The sequence below is a fragment of the Etheostoma spectabile genome, chromosome 10 (assembly GCF_008692095.1).
Source record: "Etheostoma spectabile isolate EspeVRDwgs_2016 chromosome 10, UIUC_Espe_1.0, whole genome shotgun sequence".
Taxonomy (NCBI): domain Eukaryota; kingdom Metazoa; phylum Chordata; class Actinopteri; order Perciformes; family Percidae; genus Etheostoma; species Etheostoma spectabile.
This window is the reverse complement of record NC_045742.1, coordinates 22644959-22658681: the sequence shown is the minus strand read 5'-3', so window position 1 is coordinate 22658681 and position 13723 is coordinate 22644959. Positions and strand designations below refer to the sequence as shown.

The following is a 13723-nucleotide window of genomic DNA, read 5'->3' as shown; positions in this document are numbered from 1 at the left end:
CGTTTAGGGTGACATCAGCCAGATACATTTCCACTGAGTGATCATTTTTTTAAGTCTTCTTGGAGACAGCGTGCGTGCGTGCGTGCGTGCGTGTGTGTGTGTGTGTGTGATCAGTACCCCCTCCAACCCTAGAGTAGTAATCTGTTAAAGGATGAAGCAGACATTTTCTGTCTATGACTTGCTTGTTGTGGCTGATTGCATCAACAGGCTGCCATTGATTCAAGAGGCTTGTCTGCTTCGGGGCAGAGATCCCCATCATCCCTTCATTTGTCTTTATCATCCTTTAAAGGAATAGTTTGACATTTTGGGTTAATACGCTTGGTCATTTCCTTGTCGAGAGTTGAAGGAGAAGATAGATACCCCCATTCCTGTGGCGATTTTGCACCAAATATCAAGTCACAATCAGCAGCTGATTGGCTTAGCTTAGCATAAAGACCTTAAACAGGGAGCAATAGTAACAAAATCCAGATACTATCATCTCTAAAGTTATGTAATTTCTCTAATACGTACAAAAAGTTGCAAAGTCATTGCAACTAGAGCCAGGCTAGCTCTTAACCCCCTGTTTCAAATCTGTATGCTAAGCTAAGCTAGCCAGCGCCTGGCTGTAGCCCTGTCTTTAAAGGACACAGATATGAGATTGGTATTGATCTTGGTGTTGAATAAACCGAAAAGATGTGTTTTCTAAAATGGTGAACTATTCATTTAAATTCAACCTAATGATTTGCACAAATGCTCTCCAGCAAGGATGAAAAGAATAATAGTTAGCTTGATTAATGCATAGATATTATCCAGAAGTAAAGCTACAAGCTGGCTTAAATGTTAAATAGATGAAGATGACACATGGTAAATAATAAAATCATAGTGGGACATCTATGGTCTATCTCGTGTTTATTTAAGACTTAAGTCCAGTCTTTCAGCCAGCGTCAGTAGATACATTCAGGTTTCTCTCCAGCTTGATTTCACTGCAGTTACAGGCTACAGTTTGATGGATCTGAGTTTGTCTGTTGGGGGGGAATTTAGAAAGTATAGGAGCAAAAGCAAACCAGCTGTGAGACAGGTAAAGTTTATGAATGAAAACAGGAAGGATGGATTGAGACAGATTTGGAAGGAGAAAGGCAGGAAAACAAGCATCTGTACGAGATATAAATATTGTGCTGGTAGGTTGACAGAAACAGCCCAAGTCTGAAGACACTCACTCAATCAAACACACAGATAGAGTTAGAGGAATGTTTTACAACAATAAAATGAAAGTTTCTCTCTGTATGTGTATGTTTCCCTGATTTATCAAACTCCCATGTGCAGTCAGTGTTGTGTACTAATGGAGACATTCCAGTAGGCTAATAGAGAGAATAATAGGAGGATATTAAATAATAGTCCTGTCAAACAAATGCGGTCTGAACATACCAACAAAGTTAAACTCTCAGCATAGGGAAGTTACCATCTCTTACTTCAGCTATGCTTTACAGAAAGTAAAAAGGGTCATTTGGGAAAGGTACATACGGATGTTATTATAATCCCAACACTTTCCCACATTACTTTGTATTTGCTCTTATCTCTGCCAGAATCTGTCTAAATCTTGAAAGCAGTCTTGTTTTTTGTCTCTGTCTCTGTCAGAGTTAATGTTTTATGAGCTGCAGGCTGCTAGAGAAACTCTGTCTTCTTCTATTTCCTCTGTTTCCTGCAGCTTTTTGCTCTGTACTTTGCACCATTGTTCCACCATAATGTTGTTTCAGAAGATTGAACGTCTGACGCTACATATATATGCTCTTGCTCAAATTGTTTCTGAGTTTGTGCCGTCTTTCACCAGGCAGCTGTTGGCCCCTGGGTATCAGGAAATATGGTACACTCCCGATGGAGCCCGCAAGTCCTGCTCTCCTGCCAGCACTGTAAGTCTATGAAACAGTTTGATGCTCTTAGACTTAGACTTAGACTTAGACTTCTCTTTATTTATCCTTTTGGGATGACTCCCGCAAGGAAATTGAAAATTCCAGCACCAGTTTTAGCAAGAAAGAACAAATTAAAAAATAGATTAAAAAAAGAAAAGAAAAGACAGTATAAAGACAACAAAATAACAATAATGATAATAACAACAATAAGAACATTTGTCAAATAAAACAAACAAAAGACCATAAATTATTATTAAAGTGTCAGTGTTGAGTCCAGTATTGAAGTGATAAAGTGACTAGGTGTGCGTGTATGTATGTATGTATGTGTACTGTGTGTATGTATGTATGTATGTTTACTGTGTATGCATGTATGTATATATGTATGTATATATGTATATATGTATGTATATATGTATGTATGTGTGTATGTATGTATGTATGTATGTATGTATGTGTGTATGTGTGTATGTATGTATGTATGTATTGTCCTCTCTGCCCTATTTCCTCCTCCCCCCTAGTGAGGAGTTGTAGAGTCTGATGGCATGAGGGACAAAGGAGTCCTTGAGTCTGTTGGTCCGGCACTTGGGAAGGAGCAGCCTTCCACTGAACCGGCTCCTCTGGGTGCTGATGACGGTGTGCAGGGGGTGGCTGGAATTTTCAGTAATAGCCAGCAGTTTGTCCAATGTCCTCCACTCTGCCACCGTCACCAGTGAGTCCAGCTTCATGCCGACCACAGAGCCGGCCCGCCTGATCAGTTTGTCCAGCCTGTGGGTGTCCTTCTTTGATATGCTGCCCCCCCAGCACACCACAGTGTAGAAGAGGACACTGGTGACCACAGACTGGTAGAACATCCACAGCAGTTTGCTGCAGATGTTAAAGGAGCGCAGCCTCCTCAGGAAGTACAGCCGGCTCTGTGTCTTCCTGTACAGGTGGCTGCTGTTTGCTGTCTGTTTTCTTAAACTGCAATGAGGAGCTGTAATGATCATAAAAGAGAAATACATTTCAATGCAGTTAATCAAAACCTATGGCAGCAGTATAGCAGGCCATATGGACATAAAACACTGCATTTTATGTTTGCATAACAAGCCTCTCTGGTCTCTCTTATCACTTATCACTGCACTACCCTCCTTCTCTACATAGAGAGCCGTCTGTTGAACATTGATTGTCTTTGTCTTCCAGGGACACTGTTTCTACCATGGGGAGGTGCTGGGCATGGAAGGCTCAAGTGTTGCTGTTAGTACATGCTCAGGACTTCGGTAAGTAAAACCTCAGCAATAGTGAAAGACATTTATAAGAATTCTAAGAAGTCTACCATAAGACTCAATTCTATGGGCGGCCAGATAGCTCAGTTGGTGCATGTCATTCCCCCCTCTCTCTCCCTTTCTATCTTCAGCTGTCCTGTCAAAAATAAAGGCTGAAAATGCCCCAAAATGTCTTAAAAAAAGACTAAAATCTATAAACCAATCTATTTGTGAAGACCGCTCCTAACTTAACAGCAGGGAAAAAGACTTTTCTTTAGCAAAAGAGTAAAGAGCTGCAAGAAACCAAGAGAGCCAAGAGAAAATGTTTCCCAATACTCAGAGGCAGGGAGTTAGTGCTGCAGGTCGTGTAGGGATGACGTCTGTGATTGATTATTATTAAAGATGTGTTGGCACCACTCGCTCTATAAATTTAAAGCTTTTAGTTCCATTAATGCTAATTTTACAGCCTCAGTTCATTTTTATTCCGTTTTTCAACCTCACTGTTTTCTAAGTCATTGATAGAATACCTGTCTACAGAACAACAGTAATACATAAGTTACTGCTGTTCAACATTTCCTATTTGGGTCAACTTGCCAAAAAAGACAAGGACATTTGTCCAAATATTGAGACCTTTTCACAGCTATGAACATCACTTGCTTTCCTAGTTGACATCCACGATGTTCCACTTCCCGGATTGCTGCCGAATTATCCGCCGGATAAGGCTCTTTTTCGCCTGGATGTCTTTTACCTTCCGCTTTCTTTGTGTTGTAATTTTAAACTCCGGTGGATTAAAGATGGCTATGGTTAACAGCTCCTCAGATCTCTGCAGGGTAGAACCAGACAGCTAGCTAGACTATCTGTCCAAACTGGGTTTTTTGTCACATGTTCCACCAAAACAAGTTCATTGTCAAGGCTTTTTCAGCGGCACCGCAGCTCTGTCGGGCACCTAGTGCCGCCCAAGACGATTGTGATCGGTTTAAAGAAATGCCAATAAACCACAGTATGTTTTTCTCCCATCCCGGAATGCTGTGTGGACTAGCCAGACCCTCCTCCGCAGCACTGTGGAGGAAGGTCTGTCAAAGTGAGACTACTACTTTCCTTTTCTTCGATGTTCATACACACAGCTTAATAAAAACATGTTTGCACTAATACCTGGCCAATATATATTTGATAATCCCCGATTACAGAAACCATGTTACCAAATTATTTAAGATGCAGATGCACTCGTTGCCATACAAAAAATCCATGCATCAGGGTCAACCGAACCTAATTCCCTAACATGTCAATGCTTATTCTGAACATAGTTTTATAGATTACATTAAAACATTAAGTAGATGAAGAAGCTGGAACCAAAGCCTGCACAACTTTCCAGCCTGTGATCAAACCATGCCTGATTAGATAAGACAGGAAACTGTGTGCAGTCCAGTAGGTTGGAAGGTCATTGGCTCCAGAGCTGGTTCAATGAGTACAGCTCAGTATGGAGATTCTGTGTTTTCTCCTGGTGTGGACCGAAACAGCTGACCCTTCCTGCTAGAAACACTGGCCGATAGAAAGCATAGCCATATGTGTGTGTATGTGGGTTCAGCGCTCTGTATCTGGAGGACGAGGAATGAATACGTCTTCGTACTAATGTAGATTGTCTCAAGAAATGCAAACACAGCACAGAGGGACATTGACATGTGGGCGTCTCTCCAGATGTTTTCTACAGCTGCTTGACCTGCTGCTGAGTGCATACTTGTGTGTTTGTGTATAGACGTCTATGTTCACGAGGGGTTTTGTGAAGAAGCCAGAGGATTGTCTATCGCTTGGTCGGCCCCAGCTGATCTTCATTTATAAACAGCAGTAAATTGCCTGAGCCACTTTGCTCGGTTTCACCCATCCGTAAAACCCCCACAGCCAAATAAAAAAAATCCCAATCTGACAGGCAGCCATAACATATTACCCACACTTCAGTTTGACAATGAAATTAAAGATTACTGTTAAATTTGATGTTTGAAAATGTATTTACAATGTTTGCATAAGACACTATGATTTCCACAGCATTTCACAGCGTGGAGACAGACAGACAGCAACCTAATTCATCCACATTGAGTTTTTCGAGCTATGTTTTGATGGAACAAACAGCAGCGTTTTGTTTCCCCAGGGGACTGATTTCTCTGAACACAAGCATCAGCTACTTGATAGAGCCTCTTCCTGTTTCCGCGGGTACACAGCAGCATGCTGTGTTCAGAGCCCAGAGTCTCCATCTACCCAGAGGTAGCTGCCTGCATCACCATGGCAACAAGGAACATGAGGAGAGGCTTAACAACTTCATCCATGGGATGATGTCACCGCTGAACGGGAGGGTGCGTTGGGACAGAACAAACTCACAATAATGCCGTGACACAAAACATGCCAATATTCTGTGTTAAACTGTTCCGTCTCTTTTTTCAGGAAAAAAGGGACCTGGACCACAATATTAAGTACGTAGAGCTGCTGATAGTGGCAGACAAGGCTGAGGTGAGGACACAGTTGTGGATTTAGTCACTTTTTAGGGACATGGAATTTTTTTTATGACACCATTAAATGTGGGTGTACAGGATGTGCCTTTGTTTGTGAAATGAGGTGTACGCTAAATTAAGTATCACAAGATACTTTCATACTAGCATAATTTCCAATAGTTGGTCATGAACTAGTCCAAAGACATGCAGATTAAGTTAATTGTTGACTCTAAATAGCCCAGAGTGTAGTTGTAAATGTGGGCGTGAATGGCTTATGAGCTATTTATATGCAGTATAAATAGTAAATGTCTGCCTTGTACAGCATTGTAATAAACCTAAATATAGAAAACAGTGTCAGTAAATTGCACCCATCACTCTATTTAGAGCTAATTATTGTAAATATAAAACTCTGAACCCCTTTTGAGACGTGGGAAGATGTAAAACAGAGTGTGGGTGTGTCATGTTTCTGTGGTCAATGTGGTCTATGTCGTTGGCAGTTTGAGAAGCATGGGAGTAGTCTTGAGAAGACCAAACAGAAATTACTGGAAGCGGCCAACTTGGTTGACAAGGTAACATCTGAAATGAAGCATGAAAACCGCAAACTGACACATCTGTTTCATGACACCTAAATCTAGTAGTGAGCAAGTCAAATGTAAGATTTTTGTGTGATATATCCTGTCCACAACCACAGTACTACAAGGCTTTGAGCATCCGTGTGGCATTAATTGGTCTGGAAGTGTGGACCAACCAGGACATGATCAACGTTTCAGACAACCCTCACAGCACCCTGGCAGCGTTCCTGTCCTGGAGAGGCAAACAGCTCCGCATGCTCCCCAACGACAACGCTCAGCTCATCACGTCAGTGTCCCCGTCTACCACTAAACTTCCCATTTTTCATTCTTCACCCTCTCCAACGCTAGTGTCCCCCATATCTCCTCCTGTCTTGTGGGGTAGATCTCTTTATTGATTTTGTCTTTTTGGCATGAGACAATTAACATCACCAGTTGTATCCCTGTGGGTTGTTGTCCAGCTGGAACTAATCACCAGTGGTGTTTTGTGTCTCCAGGGGGAGGGGTTTCCAGGGCACCACCATCGGGCTGGCACCTCTCAAAGCCATGTGCTCCGACTACCAGTCCGGTGGAGTGAACACGGTGAGAGACGAGAGTCTAAACAAACATTAACCCTGTGCGTGCACTTGAGTAGAAACCCATCCAGATGGGGATGGCTGTAGCTCAGGTGGTACAACGGGCCAATACTAATTAAGGTCAATATAGTGGAACGCTGGCATGTATCCAGCAATGACAGAATGCCATGAGAAATATATAGCATAACATTCTTTTCTCCACCTCCTTAATAAATTGACTTTTTGAAGTAATATTTCATTCTTCTTTTGAATAGGACCACTCTGAGTTAGCTGTTGGTGTAGCTGCCACCATGGCACATGAGATGGGCCACAACTTCGGTATGAGCCACGACATCACAGGCTGTTGCCAGGCAAAGGCCGAAGACGGAGGTTGCATCATGGCTGCTGCTACTGGGTACAATACAAAAATGAAATACAACCGATAAAAAAAACTGTTATTAAACAGGGGTGGGGGAAAAAACTGATACAGCATAGTATAGCAAAATTTTCAGTGGCAATACTGTATCGATACACAGGCGCCAAGTATCAATCTTTTATTACATAAACAGTATGTGTTGGTCAGTTTGTCTGCTTGACAATCACACTTTGCAGCAATAAAATTGAAGTGATATGAACAAACAGTGAAATGTATCTTCTTAGATAAAACAGATGTTGACAAAGTTTCCTTTTGGGGGCATCATTTGAAATTGGGAAAAATTTGAAGTTGGAAAAAAGGTTATAAATTGCAATATTTTGCATTGTGTTTAAAATCTCAATAATATTGTATCGTGGCATACTCTAAGTATCGTGATGATATCGTATCGGGAGGCGTCTTGTGATTCCCACCCCTATTATTGAACTAATGGAAAAACAGAAGATTTGAAAAATGACATCATATTTAATGAAAGCGTGTGTGAACCAAGCCTTAATGTCCATACTGTGTTTGTGCTTCCTCCTCATCATGAACCAGGCATCCATTTCCACGTGTTTTCAATGATTGCAACCTGAAGGAGCTGAGGAGCTACTTGAGCTCTGGAGGAGGGAAGTGTCTTTTCAACTTGCCAAACACCAGATCCATGTATGGAGGCCAGCGCTGCGGCAATGGTTACCTGGAGGATGGAGAAGAATGTGACTGTGGAGAAGAAGAGGTTTGTTGTGTCTCTTGAATGTTTCAGTATACATTTTCCTTGTATGTGCGAGGACTCAATGAGCCATACTTTTTATGTGTAGGAGTGTACCAGTCCCTGCTGTAATGCCAACAACTGCACTCTGAAAGCTGGAGCTGAGTGTGCACATGGGGTCTGCTGCCATAACTGCAAGGTACTAGCATGAGAATCTGACCATCATCTAATCAAAGAGAGACACAAAAATCCTTTCATGACTTATGTGTCTCCTGGGCTAATTCTTACTATTAGATGAGCACTGTAGTAATTATGTATGATAGCTCTACAATTCATTCTTTCTTAATTCTTTTTGTCATCCTCCTCATCTCAGTGTTTCCTAAACTTCTCTTCCCCCTCTCCATCTCTCACTTTCCAGTTGAAAAGCCCAGGTGTGCTGTGTCGGGCTCCCTCGGGGTCCTGTGACCTGCCAGAGTACTGCGATGGGAAGGCAGAGTCTTGTCCTGCTAATTTCTATTTATTGGACGGCACGTCATGTGCAGCCGGCCAGGCCTACTGTTACACCGGCATGTGTCTCACCCTGGAGCAGCAGTGTCGCTCTCTCTGGGGACAAGGTTGGTAAACTGAATAATAAATAATCCATACATCTTTTGTTCCATAAGGTGGTATATCAACATGTTTACAGTATTACAAATGTAGTATATTTTATACATGTACAGTATATACACCAAGTTCCCATGTTAATGGGTGCAACTAATGCAGTCTAATACCTTTTTATTTAGATATTTATATCATTGAGGAATTTTTTTTGTGTTCATCGAAAAACTACAGTCAAACATTTTTGCAAATGTGCATTGTGCCACATTCCTGGCAAGTGACATTGAAACAGTGTTCATTTATATTTATATAGATAAAGGTTATTTTTTATTATATAACACTGACATCAGATTGACATTCGTCATCAGTTAAATTGAGTCAAGGAATTCCCATTCAATGAAATGCTTTGTTACTGACTTTAGACAAGATTTTTGTTTGTCAGTGACGCGATCACTTCCTGCTGCCGCAAGATAGCAACACGCCAAGAATTTGCTTGAACACACCGCCCTGTAAGACCAGCACGCCCATGGGTGCAAAGATGGGCGCAGGTGTATTTGCTATTTAAACAATGTGGGAAATTAACAACTGCGTCGGTCTTAAAATAGCAAAGACACTTTATCCATAAGGTTGTATAGCGTGGCTTTGCGCCGCGCTGCACCGGGTGCAAGACAGGGCCCTATGTCACCCAACTCTTAACTATCACTACTGTACACACACACCATTTCAATCATTAGTCTAACAATGTCATTTTAAAGCAGTTAAACATGGAGTGCATATTGAAGCAGAGAGGCTAGGTAGAGATGAGTCCTCAGTGGGTCACAGGATTAGGGATTGGTATTGGACAGGGTCCATATTCAGGTTGTGACAGAGCCTCCCTGGAGAGCCTTTGTAGAACAACAGGAGGCACACAGAACAGTAAGAGATGCCATCTGGTCTCCATCAGGTGGTCACATTACCCACTGTGCATGCATTGACTGCATGTGTGGGTTATTGTGTGTGTATGTGCAGCCATATTTATGTGTTCCTGCAAAACTTGTATCTCGTTTGAACGCAGATGGCCGTCCAGCCCCTGACCTATGTTTTAAGAAGGTAAACGAAGCCGGGGACATGTACGGGAACTGTGGCAAAGATGAGTTGGGGAAGTACAGGAGCTGTAAGGACAAGTGAGTACTGAAACACTGTGGTTTGGTCGCCTGGGTAGCTGACATGGTAGAGCACGCACCCACATAGAGAGGCTTAGTTCTCAACGCAGCAGCCATGGGTTCAACTCCCTTTGCAGCATGTCACTCCCCTTCTCTCTCTTCAAGTCTAAGCTATCCTGTCGGAAATAAAGGCCTAAAATGCCCCAAAAACAAAAAACATGTTTGGTTCATTTACATCTACATTTCCTGAGAACATTGATCAATCTCACAAAAACTGATGATACCCTTTGTTATCTCCTCCAGGGATGCTCAATGTGGGAAAATCCAGTGTTTAACCTCAGCCTCCAAGCCCCTTGAAAACAATGCTGTTCGCATAGAAACCACTGTCAGCGTGGGCATCAAGAAGATCAAGTGCATGGGAACACATGTGTACAAGCCTGGGCAGGGTGATGATGGGGGGCAGGGTGACACTCTGGACCCTGGCCTGGTCATGACGGGCACCAAGTGTGGCGACCACGCGGTGAGAGCATGCTTTAGATGTCTTGATCTCTTTCTCTTGAGATGTTTCTTTTTTACCTGTCAAAAAGTCACATTTAATTGTTGTCTTTTACCAACCTTGTGGCTCCAATCTTTGTAATGTTCATGAAGACAAAATTGCACCACCATTAGGAACTACTTGCCTTTTAACTCATCTGTGACTTTTCCTCACATCGGTCCATGATGCAACAGATTTGCTTCAATGGAGAATGCCGCAATTCATCTTTCCTCAGAGCGGATGAATGCAATGCCAAGTGCCATGGACATGGGGTAAGTTCCTATGTGTGTGAGGAAGGATACTGTGGGAGATTGATTTCTTAGGGGTGTTGGGGAACATTTGGCTGCCAGCCAACTATTGTGAGAAGCTGGCAAACTTGGCAGGAGTGGAATAAGTATTTAGATTGTTTTACTTAATTAAAAGTAGCAATATAGCAAAGTAAAAACACAGTACACGTCATAAATGTTGCTTAAATAAAAGTACAAAAGTATGATTGGCCAAATGTAGATCAAATAACTATAGTTGTCAGATAAATGTCTTGGAGTAAAGAGTACATTATTTTTCTCTCAAATACAGTGAGGTATAAGTAGAAAATAGAAATAATCAGGTAAAGTACAAGTAACTGGAGATTATACTTCAGCAGAGTGGTTGGGCTAATGTGCTTAGTTCCATGCTACTACTGAACCTTGGACTTATTTCCACTTAAAATGATTCTGATGTACTTCTGTAGTCCAAAAATGTCATTCATTGCCGTACCTGGATGTCAATGTAATGAGTATAAACATCTCTGTTGTAATTTTAATGTGTATTATGTTCTTTCACCAGCTGTGCAACAACAATCACAACTGCCACTGTGACGTGGGCTGGGCTCCTCCTCTGTGTGACCAGAAGGGGTCAGGTGGGAGTGCAGACAGTGGACCTGTCATCAGCCACAGTAAGACACTTACCGGTAGTTTTTTCTTAAACATGCAAATGCATTTTTCATATATTGAAAATTTAGAATATTTCTTTGAAATGCATTTTCTTACTCTTGTCTGTTTTATATTCCAACAGGCAATCTCCTCCCAGTCCTGGTGGTCCTCCCCCTGGTTCTCTTTGTGGTTTTGGCTGCTGTTGGACTCTGGTGCTGCTACAGACATAAACTCCACCCACTGAAAACCTCTGCTCCACCTGCAGTGCTAAAGTAGGTCATTCCGGGGTGTTAAATAAATAATTCTCCACATTATGGTGAACTGCAGTTCTGCCGGCAAAGTACGTTCTATGTCGGGGCGCCCGGATAGCTCAGTTGGTAGAGCAGGCACTTCTATATAGAGGTTTACTCCTTGATGCAGCGGGTCCAGGTTCGAGTCTGACCTGCATCCCTTTGCTGCATGTCATCCCCCCCCCCCCCCTTCATGTCTTCTGCTGTCCTGTCAATAAAGACCTACTAATGCCCAAAAAAATAATATTTAAAAAAAAAATGCACTTTCTATGTTGTGTGGATGTATAAATGATGGGCCTGTATTTTTGTATTTGTGTTTTAACCTTCAGTTGTTCAGTCCCAGTCGTGGGCAAGCCTCTGTGCGACAACACTCATGCGAACGGTCATGCCAACCCGACATTCTTGCTAAAAAAACAGGACTCGGATCAGCTGGTAAAAAAGGCAATTTTTACCCAAACAATAATTCCATTCTCTAGGGTTTGAGAGTAATAGAATAAACCACTGAACTTTGTTATTGTTGCATTCTTCCACAGGGGAAATCCTCTCCCAGTCCGAGCCCGTCTTGCTCCTCTCGGTCCAGACACGCTCTTGTGCGTCCAGCAGTGAAGCCTCCTCCCGTTCCTGCGTACGCTGCAGAGCAGAGAGAGCAAACACCTCAGCCACACACACATCACTCTCCTCAGGGTTACACTCCACCTCCCACTAAATCTGTAGAGCTCACCGAGCACAGGCCAAACCAGGCACCTCCACCACGTTCAGGACCTCCACCTTTACCTTTCCTGGACGCCAAAACCCAGCATTCAGTGTTACCCAAACCCCGACCAGACCCCCCAAACAGACCTCCACCGCCTTGTCCTGTTAACAAGCCGTCAGGGGTGAGGCTTTTTTGTATGTTTTTAAGTAAAGCCAATTTTGTTCTAGGTAACTGAATGTGACATGTCTTATTTTTCATTTTGATTTAGGAGCAGCAACAAATGAAAGGCCTGCAGGTTTCTACTAATGCCCTGCACAGAGGAAAAGCTGCTTTGGCTCCATCTGCCGGACAGAAAAAGCCAACCAGGTAATTAATCTGGGGGAGTTTTCTAATGTAAATATACTGTATACTAACCCCTTGTTAACTTCTTTTTTTGTTGTTGCTTCTTTTAGAAACTAAGAGCTCAGGGATAAGTTGGGGACGACCACTTACATCCAGTAATGGACTGCCTCTTTTTTGAATATTAGCAGCTGAAACTGTGGGATATGATGAATACTTGACACAATGTGGATTGCAGTTTATTTACACTGTTTTGAGGGGAAATGGTAGAATCACAGCAAGTCATAGTACACATCACAGTGAGTATGTTTTAGGTCTCAAATCTTCAAGATTTAAGCTTAATCTGTGTTTTGGAAATCAGCCCTTTGTGCTTGCTGTCACACTTTGAAACAACAAAAGCTGTGATTTTATTTTATTACTATCCCATAAGATGATTGAAATGTGATGTTGTTCCATGTGAGCAGAAGTATTAAAACACTGTTGCAGGACTTTTTATTCACAAAGAAAAATGAATGTTTACAATTTAGCCTACTAAAGTGTCTCTTCAAGACACCAAAAAGCATCAGCTGTAAAGGGATGTCTTATATTAAGAAAAGATGCCAATATTGAAGTGCTTACGCTTCTTTTGTGTGAATAAGAATGGGATTTTAACTGGACTCAAGGGGACCAGGGAAAGCCCTGCATGCATGCTGTAAGTATATGTTTGACGAGAGATACATGTCTGATATGTAGCAGGAAATATCATTTTTTTTCTGTTTTTTTTTTTATTTGTTTTGTTTCAGTGATTTTATATTGTTGCACTTTGAGCAATCTTTTTATTGTTAAATACTCACCCGCTGAAGTTATTGTTAGAAGGTGAGTATTTGATGAAGATTGTGGGTGAATTTGCATCCACAATCTGCGCTGTCACCGACAATCGGTGATGACGTCGTCTTTGTCCACGGCAACATTTCAAATAATTTAATATGGGCAAAGAAATATGAGCCATAGTTTTATTAGCATGTGTCAGTTAAACATCAATATTGCACTATACATTTTGCGTGTTCATCAGAAGATGTCACTAAAACTGTTCAGTGGGAGTTCTCTCATGACCAAAATAATATAAAGTTACTCTTCTATCTGAGAAGACTATATACTCTAAGCTGTGTGACAGTGAGAACTTTGTAATTACTGTGAGGTACTGTTTAAAATCCAGGTCCATTTGACTGCCCAGGGGATGACCTGCTTTGATCTGTAATCCGTCAGCTGCCATCTTTTACCTTCATGTCAGACCTATGCAAACCCTTGCACTGTGCTACACTCTGTGCTCTAAACTGGAATTCAAATACACCCACAGGGAAATAAAACAATGTTATACCTTTTAA

The 13723-nt window shown here is 41.9% G+C and overlaps 1 protein-coding gene across 2 annotated transcripts in view; it reads left to right on the top strand.

The window, feature by feature from the left end:
- adam19b (ADAM metallopeptidase domain 19b) overlaps positions 1 to 13723 on the top strand; it is a 20791-nt gene extending 7068 nt beyond the window's left edge. Inside the window, exons 4-23 of one of the 2 annotated variants that reach the window (XM_032527730.1) lie at positions 1808 to 1886; positions 3066 to 3142; positions 5271 to 5472; positions 5561 to 5626; positions 6105 to 6176; positions 6299 to 6465; positions 6674 to 6758; positions 7006 to 7145; positions 7701 to 7878; positions 7961 to 8050; positions 8270 to 8465; positions 9503 to 9611; positions 9894 to 10110; positions 10320 to 10397; positions 10951 to 11059; positions 11179 to 11308; positions 11656 to 11758; positions 11860 to 12201; positions 12289 to 12386; positions 12473 to 13723. In XM_032527730.1, the coding sequence (XP_032383621.1) occupies positions 1808 to 1886; positions 3066 to 3142; positions 5271 to 5472; positions 5561 to 5626; positions 6105 to 6176; positions 6299 to 6465; positions 6674 to 6758; positions 7006 to 7145; positions 7701 to 7878; positions 7961 to 8050; positions 8270 to 8465; positions 9503 to 9611; positions 9894 to 10110; positions 10320 to 10397; positions 10951 to 11059; positions 11179 to 11308; positions 11656 to 11758; positions 11860 to 12201; positions 12289 to 12386; positions 12473 to 12479 (2545 nt within the window). In that variant the 3' untranslated portion in view covers positions 12480 to 13723. Of the gene's footprint in view, positions 1 to 1807; positions 1887 to 3065; positions 3143 to 5267; positions 5473 to 5560; positions 5627 to 6104; positions 6177 to 6298; positions 6466 to 6673; positions 6759 to 7005; positions 7146 to 7700; positions 7879 to 7960; positions 8051 to 8269; positions 8466 to 9502; positions 9612 to 9893; positions 10111 to 10319; positions 10398 to 10950; positions 11060 to 11178; positions 11309 to 11655; positions 11759 to 11859; positions 12202 to 12288; positions 12387 to 12472 lie in introns of both variants that reach the window. The other variant, XM_032527729.1, reaches the window with a different exon arrangement.